Consider the following 15,472-nt stretch of genomic DNA (forward strand, 5'->3'; position numbering starts at 1 on the left):
AAACATGCGGCCTCAGGCGATACAATTACAAAATCAATCATCACCACTGAGAATTATCAGTGAGTAAAGTTCTCTGCCCCGTGCAAAACAGTGCAAACCTGATGCATCTACAGACAGACCTGAAAGAAGACCAACCAGCTCTGTGTGTCGTGGACTTCTTATATACTCCTTTCATACCGATGGCTCAATCAGGGTTATACCCGGTTGACTGTTTGAATGGGGTAACCCTCCTCGATGTAATCTCCTTCTCAGGTGGGGTGGATCAAGATAGGGTCAATTTCAATGTGAATTTCACACACCCTGGTTGCTAACAGCTGGTGCGGGACAAATTATGTGATTGGTGGGAAATGAGAGTGGGACAGTCTGCCACACACTTTGTTAAACAAAAACACATTTTGTCTTACTGCACTTTACGCACAGGCAGCTTCAACAACAGCAGAACGGAGTGCATGTTGCAGAGTGCTATACAGAGCGGTAGGCAATGCCTGTAAAAACCCAGCTGTCTTTTTTAGAAAATGAGTCGTGAAGCCAACAGAAAAGCCCAGCTTTACCTTTAGTGAAATCTAACAAAGAGAAATGTTCTCCCCTCATCTTAAATAGTCAAAAATTGATAATACCTACTTCCTAGTCCAGCTGCTGCAATAAATATACAGAGGAGAAATTGTCTGCACAAAATCATCTAATAAGTGTTTGATGGTTATTATTTGTGCGTTAGAACGTAATCACTGCGAAACAATCATAAAATAAGCTTTATTTATTTCTCGCTGTACTGTACAATGACAATTTCAAGTAGCTTTTATAGCTTGACATATAGTTCTTGTGATATACTGTACAGATGGACGGGAGCATGTGATGTTAGCTGTTCACTGAATATGACGTGTAAAACCCCACCCATTCCTAACACTTAAGGTAATTGTTATGCATTGCTCCTGTGTTGTGACCCAGATGATCTCTGAATTGTCATGCCCAGGCAGATACCCATGTTGACTGGCTTGGTTTGAATTTCAAAAAGAAGGGTTGAACCCTGATCATATAATCAGGGTCCAACCCTGGTTGTTGGTGTAAAAGAAGTCATAGAGGCAAGCTTCTACGTGGCCAGCATCTTTCTATCCTCTGGGGAGTGAAGCATCTCCTGCTGGATGATAAAGGTTGTGAGTTACAGCCTCCAGGGGTATGACTGCTTCATGGACTCAGGAGCATTTCTGTGGGGGGTATTTGTGCTGCTGCTGGGCACCCTGGGCAGGTATTAACTCATGAGGAGGGTGTCGGTCCTCCTGCAGTTTGGGGGTGGACCATATTTCCCACAGTGAGATAGTGAGTGAGGTTGGAAAATGTTTTCCATGATAACCCGGTTCTCTGAGCACTGAGTGACTGGTTTCATGCTTCTCGCTGTCAGCCTGGTCAGAGTGATGTAGACAGTGCACATGTTGCCAGGAACCGTCATCATCCGTATGTATACTGAAGTGGTCAAAGCAGTCAGAGTGGCTCTAAGAATGGAGTTCTTCTGTAGCCAATTATTGCAACCCGTTCTGTGAGACCCAGTCAGGGTTATTGCAAAAGCTTAAATGTACACAGCTCAGATCAGGGCCTTTCCACACCGTCTCCCCTGGCTGCAGTTCCGTAAAATCACTGTCCACACCGCCCTGACTGCACTCACCGCAAGAAGCATAAAACAAGTTTGAGGTATCGGAGCTGTTTCTGTCAGGTGGAGGAACTACACATGAAAATGGCGAGTTAGGGGCTAAAGGATGTTAGGACAGATGTGGTGGCAGTGGAGCTTTGTGATTGGTCACGTCAGAACAAGGTGCTTCTCATAGTGAAACACCTCACTCAGTTCTCAGAGAACCAGAGTTATTCTGGAAACCACACATGCTCTGTCCTTCAGTTTGTTTATTGTTGCCATTTAAACACTTTGTATAAAGTATGGTTATTATATGACACAAGATGATATTCGTCACAGTGTCAAAGCAGAAACATGTTGTCAGCTAATCATTTTCACTCAGTTTGGACCAATCATCTTCTCCAAACCTGTAAACAGTCTGCTTACCTATGACGATGAGAGAGAGCAGACTGCTCTCAGAGAAGAAATTATGAGAGAAAACATAGAGGTGATAAACACAGCTGTAGCTTCCTTGGTGGGTGGGCTTTGCAGCAAGAAACAGGAAGTGGGCAGAGTGATTGACAGCTGGCTGGGTGTAGTTGTGTGTTGAGTTGGAGGAGGTGAAGGTGAGCTGGAAGGAGCCTCCTGGGTACTGTGGCTGGATGGAGCAGCTAATGGTGAAGTTTGAGTGCCAGAACACTTGGAATCCCCGCTGCTGGGCCTCCTCGGAGACCCCGACTATGGAGGAGGACACAGAGATGTCGGGATGAAACAGCAGGTCTGGAAACACAGAGACGCACAGACCGACATTTATTTTTTTAGCACTTTTAACATGTCAAACAATAACATCATCATCTGCATATTTCGCTGTTCTGTTCCTTCTGCCCAGGTACTCCAAATCGTTGCTCTCCACAGAGAAATTCAAACATTTCACTCTTATTTATTTGAGAAGATCTGTGACCCAGAGTAAAAATCTGTTTAGAAAATGATCCCTAACATCGGATGAGCCTACCTGAGCAGATGAGATCCTGTATGAAGGAAGAGTAAAATGATGTTGCACACCCCCTCTGAGCAGATCCAGAATGAACACAGCTTGACAAAACTAACCACACAGATCTGTGTGAGGACTCTCTCTTTCCTACAGAAAGAGCAGAGCCACAGTCCAACTCTCCGCAGGCAGCAGCTGCTTCCTTCAGGGTCAGGACAGAATAATAGTCATTCACTGGTCTCCATTCTCCCTTATATTTCAGCTCCAGTGTTCCTGTACAGCGACTGGCTCCTCCCACCAACCTGACAGGCTCTGAACAGAAACCAGAGAGGCATCAGCAAAAGAACAAAGTGAGTTGAATTAGAACAGAAATGAACCAAATCAGAGCTGCAGCTCCTCTTCTACCTGAGCAGGTGAATCCAACAGCTTTTCTACGAGAGCAGGTGTTTCTATCTGAGCCTGAGCTTCTACAGTCCAGGAGAGCAGACTCATGGCCTCTACACTGAAACTCTTTGGTCCTCATTGGAGCCTCCACTTCTCCATAGAGCGCCCCCTGGAGGACTGAAGGAGGCCCACAGCCAAGCTCCCTACAGACCACCTCTGCATCCTGCTGGTCAAAGTCATCTTCACACACTGAGGACCAGCGCTGGGTAGACTGGTTAGTATTCACCTCCAGTCTGCCTGAGCACAGACTGGTCCCATTCACCAGCCTGACAGAGTCTGGAGAGATGATAGAAGATAACAGAGAGAGAGAAAAGACACCAGACACAAAATAAAAAGATGTCATGAAACAACTCAGAGTTTCAAACTGGACTCAGCACAGTTCCAACAGAAGCTGATCACAGCAGAATACATCTTTTTAAAACCAGACTGCAACAATGTTACATCACATTTACATGTAATACACTAATTATTTTCCATTTCTGAAGACTTAACAGGTTTTCAAACTAACACACCATCATCATCGGCATATACTTCTGTTCCGGTACTTCAATCTTTCCTCTCCACACAGACAAGTTAAAAACATTTTCACGCTCTTATTTTTCTGAAAGGATCTGTGATCCAGAAAATGATCCCTTAAATCTAAAGGCTCTGACACACCAACCTGACGGCCAACCTTCCCGCAGAAAAGGCAGTCGGACTGCCTCTACGAATTTGGTAAAAAAAAAAAAAAAAAAAAGCCTCGGAACACACCGAAGAGACACTGACTTGAGAGTATGTTCTGCGCGTGATGCAATTCGTCTCCATAACAGCAGGCAGTGCTAATTTGTATCGTCACCCAAAAATGAAACCGGCAGCTGATTGGACGAACGAGTCAAGTGGGTCTGGCGATCATAATGGCGGCTCTTTCGGAATACAATCTCATATTTTACAAAGATAGTTCACCGAAACGGGTTTCTGAAAACATTTTAAGTGAGCAATAGGCCATGCAGTTGCTGAATCTGTCTTCATTTCAGATCGACAAAGGTCAGTTTAAAAGATTTGTCAGAGAGGCATTTGTCAGGCTCATCCCGCTCGTCATTTCCGGGTTAGTGTCGGGGGGTTTAAGGCAATGCTCAAGCTAAAATATTCAATACATAAAAATGATGGCAAAATATAATATAGGTAAAAAGGGCCAACAACACCACCTAGGTTTTGTTTTGAGGCCTAGGACCTCTTTAAAACTACAACAGATAAAAGGTTAAAAACAGGTTCTTTGTTCCGGGGGAGAGCTGTAAAATTAGTGCATTCAAAACAATGAATAAAACAAGTGAAGGAACCACATTTATTTTAACAAGGATAAAACAATAAAATGTAATAAAAAAAAGCAAAAACAAAGGGAATTAAAAAAAAACTAAAACCAACTAACTAAAACCAACTAAAACAGTCCAAACAGAACGGGAGTCTTGACTTCACAAAGTCCACAGGGTTCTGCTGACAACCAGTTTCCTCTCCTTATGCAGCCTTCCTCGGGTATAACCTGCAACAGAAAAAACTCCAGCCAGTAACACGTCCTCAGCAACTGTTGCAACTGTCACTTCATCACGTTCATCCCCACCTAACACCAGTCTCAAAACGGGACTTACGCAGAAGGGGGAGTTCCACACTCTCCCACTTTCTCCGCTAGCTGTCGGTGTTTGGGTTGCTTCACTGTAGCTTCAGGCCGCTCTAAGGTTGTTTCCCTTTTTGTCTTTGTCTGAGCTCCCATCTGCTTCGCCGCTCGTTCTGAGCATTCTGTCGTATCTCCACGTCTTCCTTGATGTCTCTCAGGCCTTCCTCATGTTCACCATGGCCTCTGCTTTTCCCATGTGCCTCTCTTTCTTTTCTCTCTGGCTCCTCTAAGGTCCTGCCCTTTATACAAGGGCCAATCAACCCCCTCTCACCCCCAGGTGAAAGTCATTTGCCTGATTAGTCCTGCTAAAATGTTCACTGGCGGAAGTGAGCGACATTAAAAACACTCACATTTCAAAATAAAAGCATGCACTATAAAAAGATAAAACCACAGCAAACAATAAAAACACAGCAATCAAATAAAAGCATGCTCAAAATAAAAACATCCACTTCCACCCTGTGACCTTAGCACTCCACCAATCACATTGGTGATTGAATCCGACTGCCCGCCTTCCGATTCAACGTGTCAGTCGGCCCAAATGAAGGCCGATGGCAGCACGGAACACACTAAACAGATTCAAGTCACCGACCTCGCCAGACTGTCCGACGGCCAATAATCGGGTTGTTGTGTCAGGGCCTTAAAGGGACAGGGGCTGGACTCTATCCTTTGAAGGAGTTTTCCCAGGTAGAAGGAAGCCACGTGGGAGTGGAGATACTGACGAGCCCCCGGCCTAACAGGTATTGGTGCCTGTTATGATGGCAACCAAAGAACCTACTGGTGGAAACTAGTTGCTCAGAAAGCTGGCAAGCTGAAGAAGGAGTTTAAGGAAGATTAAATGAAAGGGGAGCTTAACTTGGTTAAGGTTCTTTAAGATGCTTCATCTCTTTAATCCGAGGGACCTCTAGCCTGGGAAAACCCTGATGAACTTCCGGCAAATTTGAGATTTGCTCTGCAAGTCAGCCTGGCCAACAGCCCAGTCAAGCCCATTTCAAAATTTTCCAAATCAAGACACCAATCATAACCGTTGAGGCAGGCTTTACATGATGACAATAGCGCAGTAACGGTAAGCAACTTTTGGTTTACATTCAACATGACGGCCATCGAAGCACAGCAACCTATTGATGGTGCTGTCGCTGCTACGCACCCGGATTGTTGGTCTGATTGGTTGAAGGACTATCCAATGCACCAAGAGGCTTTTGCGCGGCGTCCGTTGGTGACGCCCCTTTGGAAATGAAATGTCAATGAAGCTTCCCCAGACCCACTTTCAGTTACAACTGAGAAGGGTCTGGTGTCAACCAGGCTAAGGGACCTCCTCAGTTGTGACTGAGTGTTAGGGAAATTAGTAGATGGCTTTCTTTATGCCCCTATCAAACCACCCATCCAATCTGACTAAAAGGTGTAGCTGGTGGTCCTCAAAAGAGCCCTTCATCTTTCAGATGTAAGTACACTGCTGAGTCTTGACCTAAGGTCATGGCCTGTAGGGCCATGCATTTGTGTAACGATTGTTTTGTTTCCCTAAAATACATGGGGGGGCTATTTTAATTCAAAAGACCAAGGGAATTTTATCAGGATGCATCCTGGAACCATGAAATAACTGGCCTTTAAAAATAAAAATCTGTCTGTCTCTATGGGAATTTAACATAGGGGTGTACTCACTTATGCCCCCTTTATTTTAAGGAAGAACATTTATTTATTTATGAACATTATTCATTCACAAAGAAAAGTGTTTTTAGTCAACTTTAGCATGAGTTCTGGGGCCTCTTCTGTTCAACATCTACATGCTTCCACTGGCTCAGATTATGGAAAACCACAAAATAAGTTACCATAGTTATGCGGATGACACACAAATTTACATAACCTTATCGCCAGGGAACTATAGCCCAATACAACAATTAAATATGTGCATTCAACAGATTAATGATTGGATGTGCCAGAACTTTCTTAAATTAAATGAAAAAAAAACAGAGGTGGTCGTTTTTGGAGCAAAAGAGGAATGATTGAAAGTCAGTGCTCAGCTTCAAACGACAATGTTAAAAACAACAGACAAAGCCAGAAATCTTGGTGTAGTCATGGACTCAGACCTGAATTTTAAAAGCCACATTAACATAATTAAAAAATCAGCCTATTCTCACCTTAAAAATATATCAAAGGTTAAAGGACTTATGTCTCAGCAGGATCTGGAAAAACTTGTCCATGCTTTTATCTTCAGTAGACTTGACTACTGTAACGGTGTCTTTACAGGTCTCCCTAAAAAATCAATCAGACAGCTGCAGCTGATTCAGAACGCTGCTGCTCGAGTCCTCACTAAAACCAAGAAAGTGGATCACATCACTCCAGTACTGAAGTCTCTACACTGGCTTCCAGTGCCTCAAAGAATTGATTTCAAAATACTTTTACTGGTTTATAAATCTAAATACATTTCTGATCTGCCACTACACTATGACCCACCCAGACCTCTCAGGTCGTCTGGGACAGGTCTACTTGTTGTCCCCAGAGTCAGAACTAAACAGGGGGAAGCAGCTTTCAGTTTTTATGCTCCACATCTTTGGAACAAACTCCCAGAAACCTGTAGGTCCGCTGCAATTCTCAGTTCTTTTAAATCTAAGCTAAAGACCTATCTTTTTGATGTTGCTTTTCTTTAAATAATCTATTTTATTAACTTTAATTTCTTATACTGCACTGTAGCTTTTATTCTTATACTGCACTATCAATTTTATTCTTGTCTTTTAATGTTTTTAATTTGTTTATTAATGTTTTTAAATTGTTTTTAATTGTCTTCTAACTGCTCTTTAATGTTTTATGTAAAGCACTTTGAATTGCCCTGTTGCTGAAATGTGCTATACAAATAAAGCTGCCTTGCCTTGCCTTGCCTTGCCTTGCCTTGCCATGGGTGTATTCACTTATGCTGAGCACTGTATATCTTGGTGCATTCAGCAGCTGATTTACTGACCCAGCAACTCATCAGACTCCGTCATGGCTGCTGGAGACAGTCTGCTGCCATTCTAGCTGCTGCATGTGTGTGTCAACCTGGGAACATTACTGTCATAGATGATGTCATAGATTATGTCACTGATTGGCTTACCTGAGCAGTTGAGAGTCAGGAGGGTGGAATGGGAAATTGATGATGCACACTTCCCCAGATCAGATGCATTCGGAACACATTCATATGGGATCCTCCACACAGATCTGCGTGAGGACTCTTCTCTCTCTCCTACAGAAACAGCAGAGCCACAGGCCAACTTTCTGCAAACAAAATCTACTGTCTTCAGGGTCCAGGCACTGTGACCCTCCACTGGTCTCCATTCTCCCAGATGTTTCACCTCCAGTGTTCCTGCACAGCGAATGTCTCCTCCCACCAACCTGACAGACTCTAAACAGAAACCAGAAAGTCAGAAAAATTAGTGAATTGAATTAAGAGAAGATCAAACTGAAACCGCTGATTCTGCTTTAATTATTCTTTATTTCTCTTATTTATCTGTGTACCTGTTAGTTCTCCTTCAGCGTGGAGTTCTGATGAGAAAATCAGAAGGTAAACATCAATATAAAGCAGCATTATTTGACCACAGCGGTGGACAGAACAAACTCTTTCAGGTTGTTCTGTAAAGAAACTTTTAGCAGCTCAGAAACACCTCATTGAACTCCCTCTGGAGTCATTTTACCAGTTTACTATCGGTGACATAAACATGTAAATACACGGAACACAAGTCTGCTGTTTGGTAGGAATTTAAAGAAATCATTATGTAATTATCTTTAACTAACCTGTACCTAATCTAATGTGCTATGGTGAAATCATTGAGCAACAAAGCTGAAAGTTTGGGGGAAGGTGGAGTTCTGCAGCACTTCAGAAAATCTGCTGTCATGATCCTGAGTTTCCTGTTTCATTTTGAAGTGTAATTTCTTATGTATTGTCTTGTTCAGCTTCCTGCCTTGTTTTTTTCCCCGTCTTTATGATTGTCTGTTCTGAAGTCTCTTATTGTCCAGTGATTCATGTCCCCTTATTTCGTTGTTCCTGGTTTGCTTTTGAAATTGGCTTATTTCTTAGAGCTGTAAGTTTATTTTCTTAATTCAATTGAACTCTGCTGGCCCCCAGCCTGGCTGCCCTGTCTGGTCTATGGTTTACAGTTTAAGATGACAACACATCATCTTTAAAGCAGTCCTACCAGAGATGCACAGCAGCAGCAGCACAAACAGGTGATCCATGTCCAGGTGGTCTTCTGTGATAACCCTGTGTGCTGTCCTCGGTGTATCTGCGAACAGGAAGAGGTTCGGTTACCGTCACAGAACACTTACAGCAGGCTTGTGCACAATTCAGAATTGAATTGAGAATGACTCCTAAATTCCAATTCAATTCTTGAATTTGAATTGAATTTGAATTTATGTAATAAACAGGATCTAGAATTACAATTCGAATTTGAATTAAAGGAGGCAGTATTGCAATTCAATAAAAATTCAAAGAAATTCATATACATAATTTAAGTGAAGTGTTTGACAATTAAGCTTTACAAAATATGTCAGATATGATTGCATTACATATTCTATGAATGATATTAGTTTGAACTACTTGTACAGATTACATTAACAGGAAATGTTTTCCCCCAACAATGAATGTTAAAAGCTCTAGTCACAAAACAAATAATCAAGTTTGATTTATTGTAATTGTAATTTTGTGGAACATGATGGAACATGACTCCATTTCCCAGAATGCTTTACTTTAACCAAGTATTTAAAATAGTTACCAAAAACATTTGAGGTGGACATTTGTTTGTAAGCTTCTTTTCTACACAATTGGATGGTCAACACTGGACTTTTTAAGTTTCAGAAGTCCCTTACAACTTCAGATTACAAACGTTTATAGATTTGACACCTGTAATAACAGCAACATGAAAAATAATAGCAGGCCTAAAAGGTCATCTGTACAAGTTCATTTTGAAGTACCAATTCCAACATGAACACCTGGAAACCACAGAGCCATATGCAAGCACTGCAGTGTCCAGTCTGTGGCTCCATAAAGGCTACTTCAAATTTCAAAAGGCATCTACAAGTAAGTTAACAGACAGATAGTCTTTTATTTTGAAAACCATCTCTTGATGGTATTATGCTACTGATATTTCATATCATCAGTGTTGGGGTCACTACTCAAGAACGTGTGTAAAACATTATTCACTTTAAAAAAAACCATAATGCATTACCTTACTTGTTATTCTATATGGATCATTACCCTACTCATTACATTACTGTAGCGCAACACAGCAAGAGCCTGTCATATAGCTCATAAAGGGCTTAAACACACCTTCAACTCACAACACAACAGTAACAGCAAACTTAATGTGTTACATTACTCAGTTACAGCCAAATGTGATTATATTATGACATTACTTCGCAAGGAGTTACCCCCAACACTGGATATCTTATGTGTTTAAAATCATGCAAGCACACTTTTTACTTATTGTAAATCAAGAAAACAATTCTTGTCAATTGTGGAATTAATAGAAATATTTGTTCTCTTAAAGAGTGATCTACATTGAGGGACTTTTTTCTTACAGAAGAAAAAAATCAGGAAATCTTGATGGACTGTGAAACCAGCGGTTACACAATCCAGCCAAACCAGAATGAAGTGGTGGTGTTATTTGATTACTTTGAAATGAAAATAACATTGGAACAAAACTAATTAAACAACATTGAGGGGGTAATTTATTTCAAGAATTTGATCATTATCTATATTCTGGAACAGAATGTATACAGGGTTGAGGAGTGACTACTTATGTGTAAAGAAATTATGTTATTAAATTGCTAAATTAATGTAATTGTATTTAGTTGTATTACTCAGGTAACGTGTAATTCAATTAGTTACTAATCAAATTGAAAGGAAATTGCTTTACATTGATAAAGTAATCCAAATAAAGTAATCCAAACCACATTTACAATGGGTAACTTATAACCGTAAGCAATTACATTTCCAAAGTAACCTTCCTAACACTGAATGTACAGTATGTGAGATTCAACACATTCTTTCTGTTGTGTGACTGTGTGTAATTTCTTCGAATTGCAATGAATTTAATTCCACTTCCTGTCATTCCAATTCAAATTCAAATTCCTGTGGGGCGGAGTCAATTTAATTCAAATTCCAATTCATGAATTGAATGGAGGCCAATTCTGAAATTCAGAATTTTGCAATGGACTTTTTGTTGCTCTCACAGTACACACAAACAAATACACATATGGCTAACCCCTTCCAGGGGGGATATTTTTTAATTTGATTGGGATAAACCTGTAGGAGGAGTTTATTAAAGTACAACGCCTGGAAATGGTGAAATATTTACCAAAATTGCACAGTAAATTAAAAATGGCTGAGTTTAGGGCAAACCCCCGAGAGGCTTTTTTGTACGTCTCCACTTGTTAGATATCTGTACCATATCTTGTTAGTCTACATGAAAGTTAAAGGAGGGGCTACGTAAGGAAATGTTTTGTAGGAGAATCAAGTTTAAAAATATCAACTAAAAAAACAAATGGGATTTTTATAATTTTATCATTTGTTTTTGACATGTGTGTATGCACACATCGGCAACTTTTTCTTGCTGGATTTAGTGTCTTTTCAGAGCCTTTATTCATAGTTTCAGTCATGTGACTGTGTGCAGACCTGGCGGGCAAAACACACTGGGAACTCCATAGAGCTGGTGCACAAGCCCGTCAAATCTTCATCTTTCACAACCCACAAGTGTTTATACAAACTGAAAGTCTTAGGCCCATATAAAGCACTCACTGCGGTGTTTTAATCATCATCAGTGTGTGTATTTCAACTAGCTAGCTACGCTGCTCATCAACTGCTCGTTCATAACATGATACTGTAACTTTCCCTATTGCTCATTTTAGAGCAAGAAAATGTGTTGTTTGTTTGTTATATAATGTGCATATCGATTGCATTTCACTATGCAGTTCTGCCGTCGGACATGATTCTGGGAAGAGGATGGCTCACTAGCACGCTAGATAACACTGGAGGTCAGAAACTAACATCTATGATCCATTGTATGTTTGATCATCTAAACAGAGAATTGCGGTGGCCTTTCCTAAAAGTTACAATAATCTGTTAGGATCAAGGAGTCGATAATCAGACATCTTGCTAGTTGAAAACTTTCTCTGTCTCATTCCACTTTAAAAAACAGCTACTTCCCTGCTAGAGCTGTAGGCTACTTTAACGATGTTAAGCTACAGAGTAGTCTTGCATTGCCTAGTCTGTATTGACAACATTTCATTTCCGGATTTGCTCCGTTGCCACCGGATGTCCATCCCCTTCCTCTTTCTTTGTGTTGGCGTTCTAACCTCCGGTGGATTTGTGAGGACTATGGTTAACTGCTCCTCAGATCTCTGCAGGGTAAATCCAGACAGCTAGCTAGACTATCTGTCCAATCTGAGTTTTCTGTTGCACGACTAAAACTACTTTTGAACGTACACATGTTCCACCAAAACAAGTTCCTTCCTGAGACTTCCTGAGTCACTGTGGCTCCGTCTGGAGCTTAGCACCGCCCAAGAAGATTGTGATTGGTTTAAAGAAATGCCAATAAACCAGAGCACGTTTTTCTCCCATCCAGGAATGCTGTGTGGACTAGCCAGACCCTCCTCCACAGCGCCGTGGAGGAAGGTCTGGCTATATGAGCATATACTCATTCACACAAATGGTCAGGGTTTGTTTGCATTTCTTTAAACCAATCCCAATGGTCTTGGGCGGCGCTAAGCTCCAGACGCAGCGACGGTGGCTCTGCTAAGTAGTCTCAGGAAGGAACTTGTTTTGGTGGAACATTTGCACCCTGTAAATGACCCAAATATTGTTTCTTTAGTTATTTTTTGACACTAATGCTTTTATTTTGAAAAACTCAGAATCCGGAAGTAAATATTCTGCCACAAACAAGAAGAAAAAAGCGGTTGAACGAAGGCAAACGGCAAAAACCTATATTGTTTTAGCACCTGGCTGTTAGAGGCACAAGGTATGTTAGTTTACATTTCATTTCTTTAACAACTGTTGGTGGGTTACTTTGTGGTGTGCCGTTTTATGGTTTTGCAGAGATTGGAGAGTACAAGCTAGCAAGTTAAGCTAACATTAACAGATTGCCATATTGGCCCGTAATTGGCGTTGCCTGGTTTATTTGCCTGTTGTGTCATACATGAAACGGTATTATTTGAGTGATACTACAGTGAAGTGGATGTAAAAGAATGTGTTAAAGAAGTAGCATTTTACATATTAATTTGCTGTTTCATTATAACTTATGTTGATGTCTGCTAATAGAGTTAATAGATACTAGAAGTTAAATACATACAGCATAAAACACTCAAGTGTAGATTGTCAATAAGTTAAGGGGAAAAAGGGTTAAAATGAGACACTTCATGATGTACTGTAAGTAAGGTAAAGGTGTTGTGTTCTTGTTTTTTCTCAGCTCTTACGGTGGTTCAAGATATTCAAGTAAGAAATGTTACAAAGTGACAATAAAGCTTTCTGAATCATCAGTAAACAAAGAGCCAGACCATTATTCAGCCGGGGATGCTACACACCCCATAAAAGATAACGCCACATACAATTTAAAATGAAGTTAACTGTTGACACAATACAGTACCATGAGCTATTTAAGCAGGACTGCCTTGTTGCACCTTCCACTTTTCCTTTATAACTTGACATTTATAGCCCTAAACGTTGCTCAGAGGTCTCGGGTGAATTAACCATTGTCGATATATAGACTAGCTACATAGCAATATATCTTGTGTAGAATCCAGAGAGCAGAGGGAAGTGTCAGGGAGCAGCCAGATGTAGGAACACCGCTCGAGAAGCAATTTTCCTTAAAGGTATTTAAATGAAATGAACTGGTTTGACCATGGAGATGGGAGATACATCTAGTTTGACTGAGGTAAAAATTTCACAAATCCACAATTTCCTCCTCTGTGGGTAGAAGAACAGCCCAGACTTGTCTCTCTTCAATTCATGCATCAGATTGAACCACTATCTGACATTTTGGCTTTGTTTTGCCCCCAGGTGTGCATCGGCACTTTATCTCTGGCAACAGTACTACCCTTCTGAACTCATCCATACTAACATGGGTTCACATTTAATAAATACAGAATAAAATTATGCTACATTACCTGCAGTTTCTTCCTGAGTTCAGCTGTCAAACAACTGTACCGAGCAGAACAAAATCTACACGACACTGTGTCAGGGATGGCTTAAGGATATTATTTGCCTTGTAGTGAGAAACAGGAACATAAGTTCCTGGCACAATTAAGTAACATTTTAGCAGAGTGTGACAATATAGTTCCCTGTTATGGAACACTTCTCTAAAACACACTTTAAGATGCATTACAAGAGACTTTTAATCTTTTTGTTCTCAACAGATTCTTCCTGGTCCTATACAGGATTGACTCGTTTGACCCACATCTATTGGAAGCTTGTTATCCCTAAGCCGCTCCCTTACACTTTATAAAAAACTAACTAAGGGTGTTTTCAATCTCACTAACATCATCCCCAGGAAACAGTAACACAGATTCTTCAGTCTACAACAAGTGTTTGCATTTCACAGCTGCTGACAAATTATTTATAAACTCAATAAATAAAAAACATGCCCTAAATGAACCTTGTGGTACCACGCATGTAAAACCGAGAGGTTCTGGTTTAACCCTTCAAAATGTAAAATTAGAACTGTGTATACTTTTTTAAAAGGCACCCGAATGCAGTAACTTAAGTGTTTGACACTCAGTGTTTTACACTATGTACACATCCAGATGTTACAATAGGGCCTTCGCCAACCGCAGACCGTCAGTGCCCTAAAAACAATCTATCAGTCTTTATTTCTTTAGCACTTTTCATACAAAAGTCATGCAACACAAAGTGCAAACACACACAGACACACACACACAGACATACACACACAGACATACACACACAGACATACACACACACAGACATACACACACAGACAGACATACACACACAGACACACACACAGACACATACACACATACATACACACACAAACACATATAGACACATACATACACACACACACACACATACACACAGACATACACACACACAGACAGACACACCGACACAGACACACATACACACAGACACAGAGGCACACACACACACACACACACACACACACACACACACACACACACACACACAGATGTTTCTTATCAGAGAAGAACAGCCTCGTTGAGAAAAAGGAAATTGAGTAACATTTTAGCAGCAACAGATTCACGGCAGAGTGTCTGTGCCAATATAGTTTCTACATTTTAAGATGCATTACACAAAACTTTTAATGTTTTTGAACGCTTTTGTTCTTTGTGTGTTTGTTTGATAGCATTTAGATTTTCTGGAAATTCAATAAAAATTTAACTTAATTTATTCAAAAACCCCAATGAATAAGCAAGGCAGAGATGGAGTGACCCTGCCCGGAGGAAGCCCGGGGCCCCCGTCTGGAGCCAGGCCCAGACGGCGGGCTCGTCGGCGAGCGCCTGGTGGCCGGGTTTGCCACGGAGCCCGGCCGGGCACAGCCCGAACAAGCTACGTGGCTCCCATCTCTCCAGCCCATGGGCCCACCACCTGTGGGAGGAACCGTTGGGGTCGGGTGCAATGCCACATGGGTGGCAGTGAAGGTCAGGGGCCTCGACGGACCAGACCCGGGCGGCAGACGCTGGCTCTGGGGACGTGGAACGTCACCTCTCTGTGGGGGAAGGAGCCGGAACTGGTGCGGGAGGTGGAGCGCTACCGGTTAGATCTGGTGGGGCTTGCCTCCTACGCACAGTC

General features: G+C 41.4%; 1 protein-coding gene across 8 annotated transcripts in view; it reads right to left on the reverse strand.

The window, feature by feature from the left end:
* LOC114568980 (deleted in malignant brain tumors 1 protein) overlaps positions 1–15,472 on the reverse strand; it is a 44,427-nt gene that overhangs the window by 2,112 nt on the left and 26,843 nt on the right. For 2 of the 8 annotated variants that reach the window (XM_028598693.1, XM_028598691.1), the window contains exons 1-7: positions 13,804–13,889; positions 8,841–8,927; positions 8,164–8,190; positions 7,763–8,050; positions 2,994–3,308; positions 2,613–2,900; positions 2,048–2,380 (exon numbers count right to left, since the gene is read on the reverse strand). In XM_028598693.1, the coding sequence (XP_028454494.1) occupies positions 2,048–2,380; positions 2,613–2,900; positions 2,994–3,308; positions 7,763–8,050; positions 8,164–8,190; positions 8,841–8,880 (1,291 nt within the window). In that variant the 5' untranslated portion in view covers positions 8,881–8,927; positions 13,804–13,889. Of the gene's footprint in view, positions 1–739; positions 2,381–2,612; positions 2,901–2,993; positions 3,309–7,762; positions 8,051–8,163; positions 8,191–8,840; positions 8,928–13,803; positions 13,890–15,472 lie in introns of those variants that run through there. The other 6 variants (XM_028598697.1, XM_028598696.1, XM_028598698.1 and 3 more) reach the window with 6 other exon arrangements.

The sequence above is a fragment of the Perca flavescens genome, chromosome 15 (assembly GCF_004354835.1).
Source record: "Perca flavescens isolate YP-PL-M2 chromosome 15, PFLA_1.0, whole genome shotgun sequence".
In the NCBI taxonomy this organism is placed as follows: Eukaryota; Metazoa; Chordata; class Actinopteri; order Perciformes; family Percidae; genus Perca; species Perca flavescens.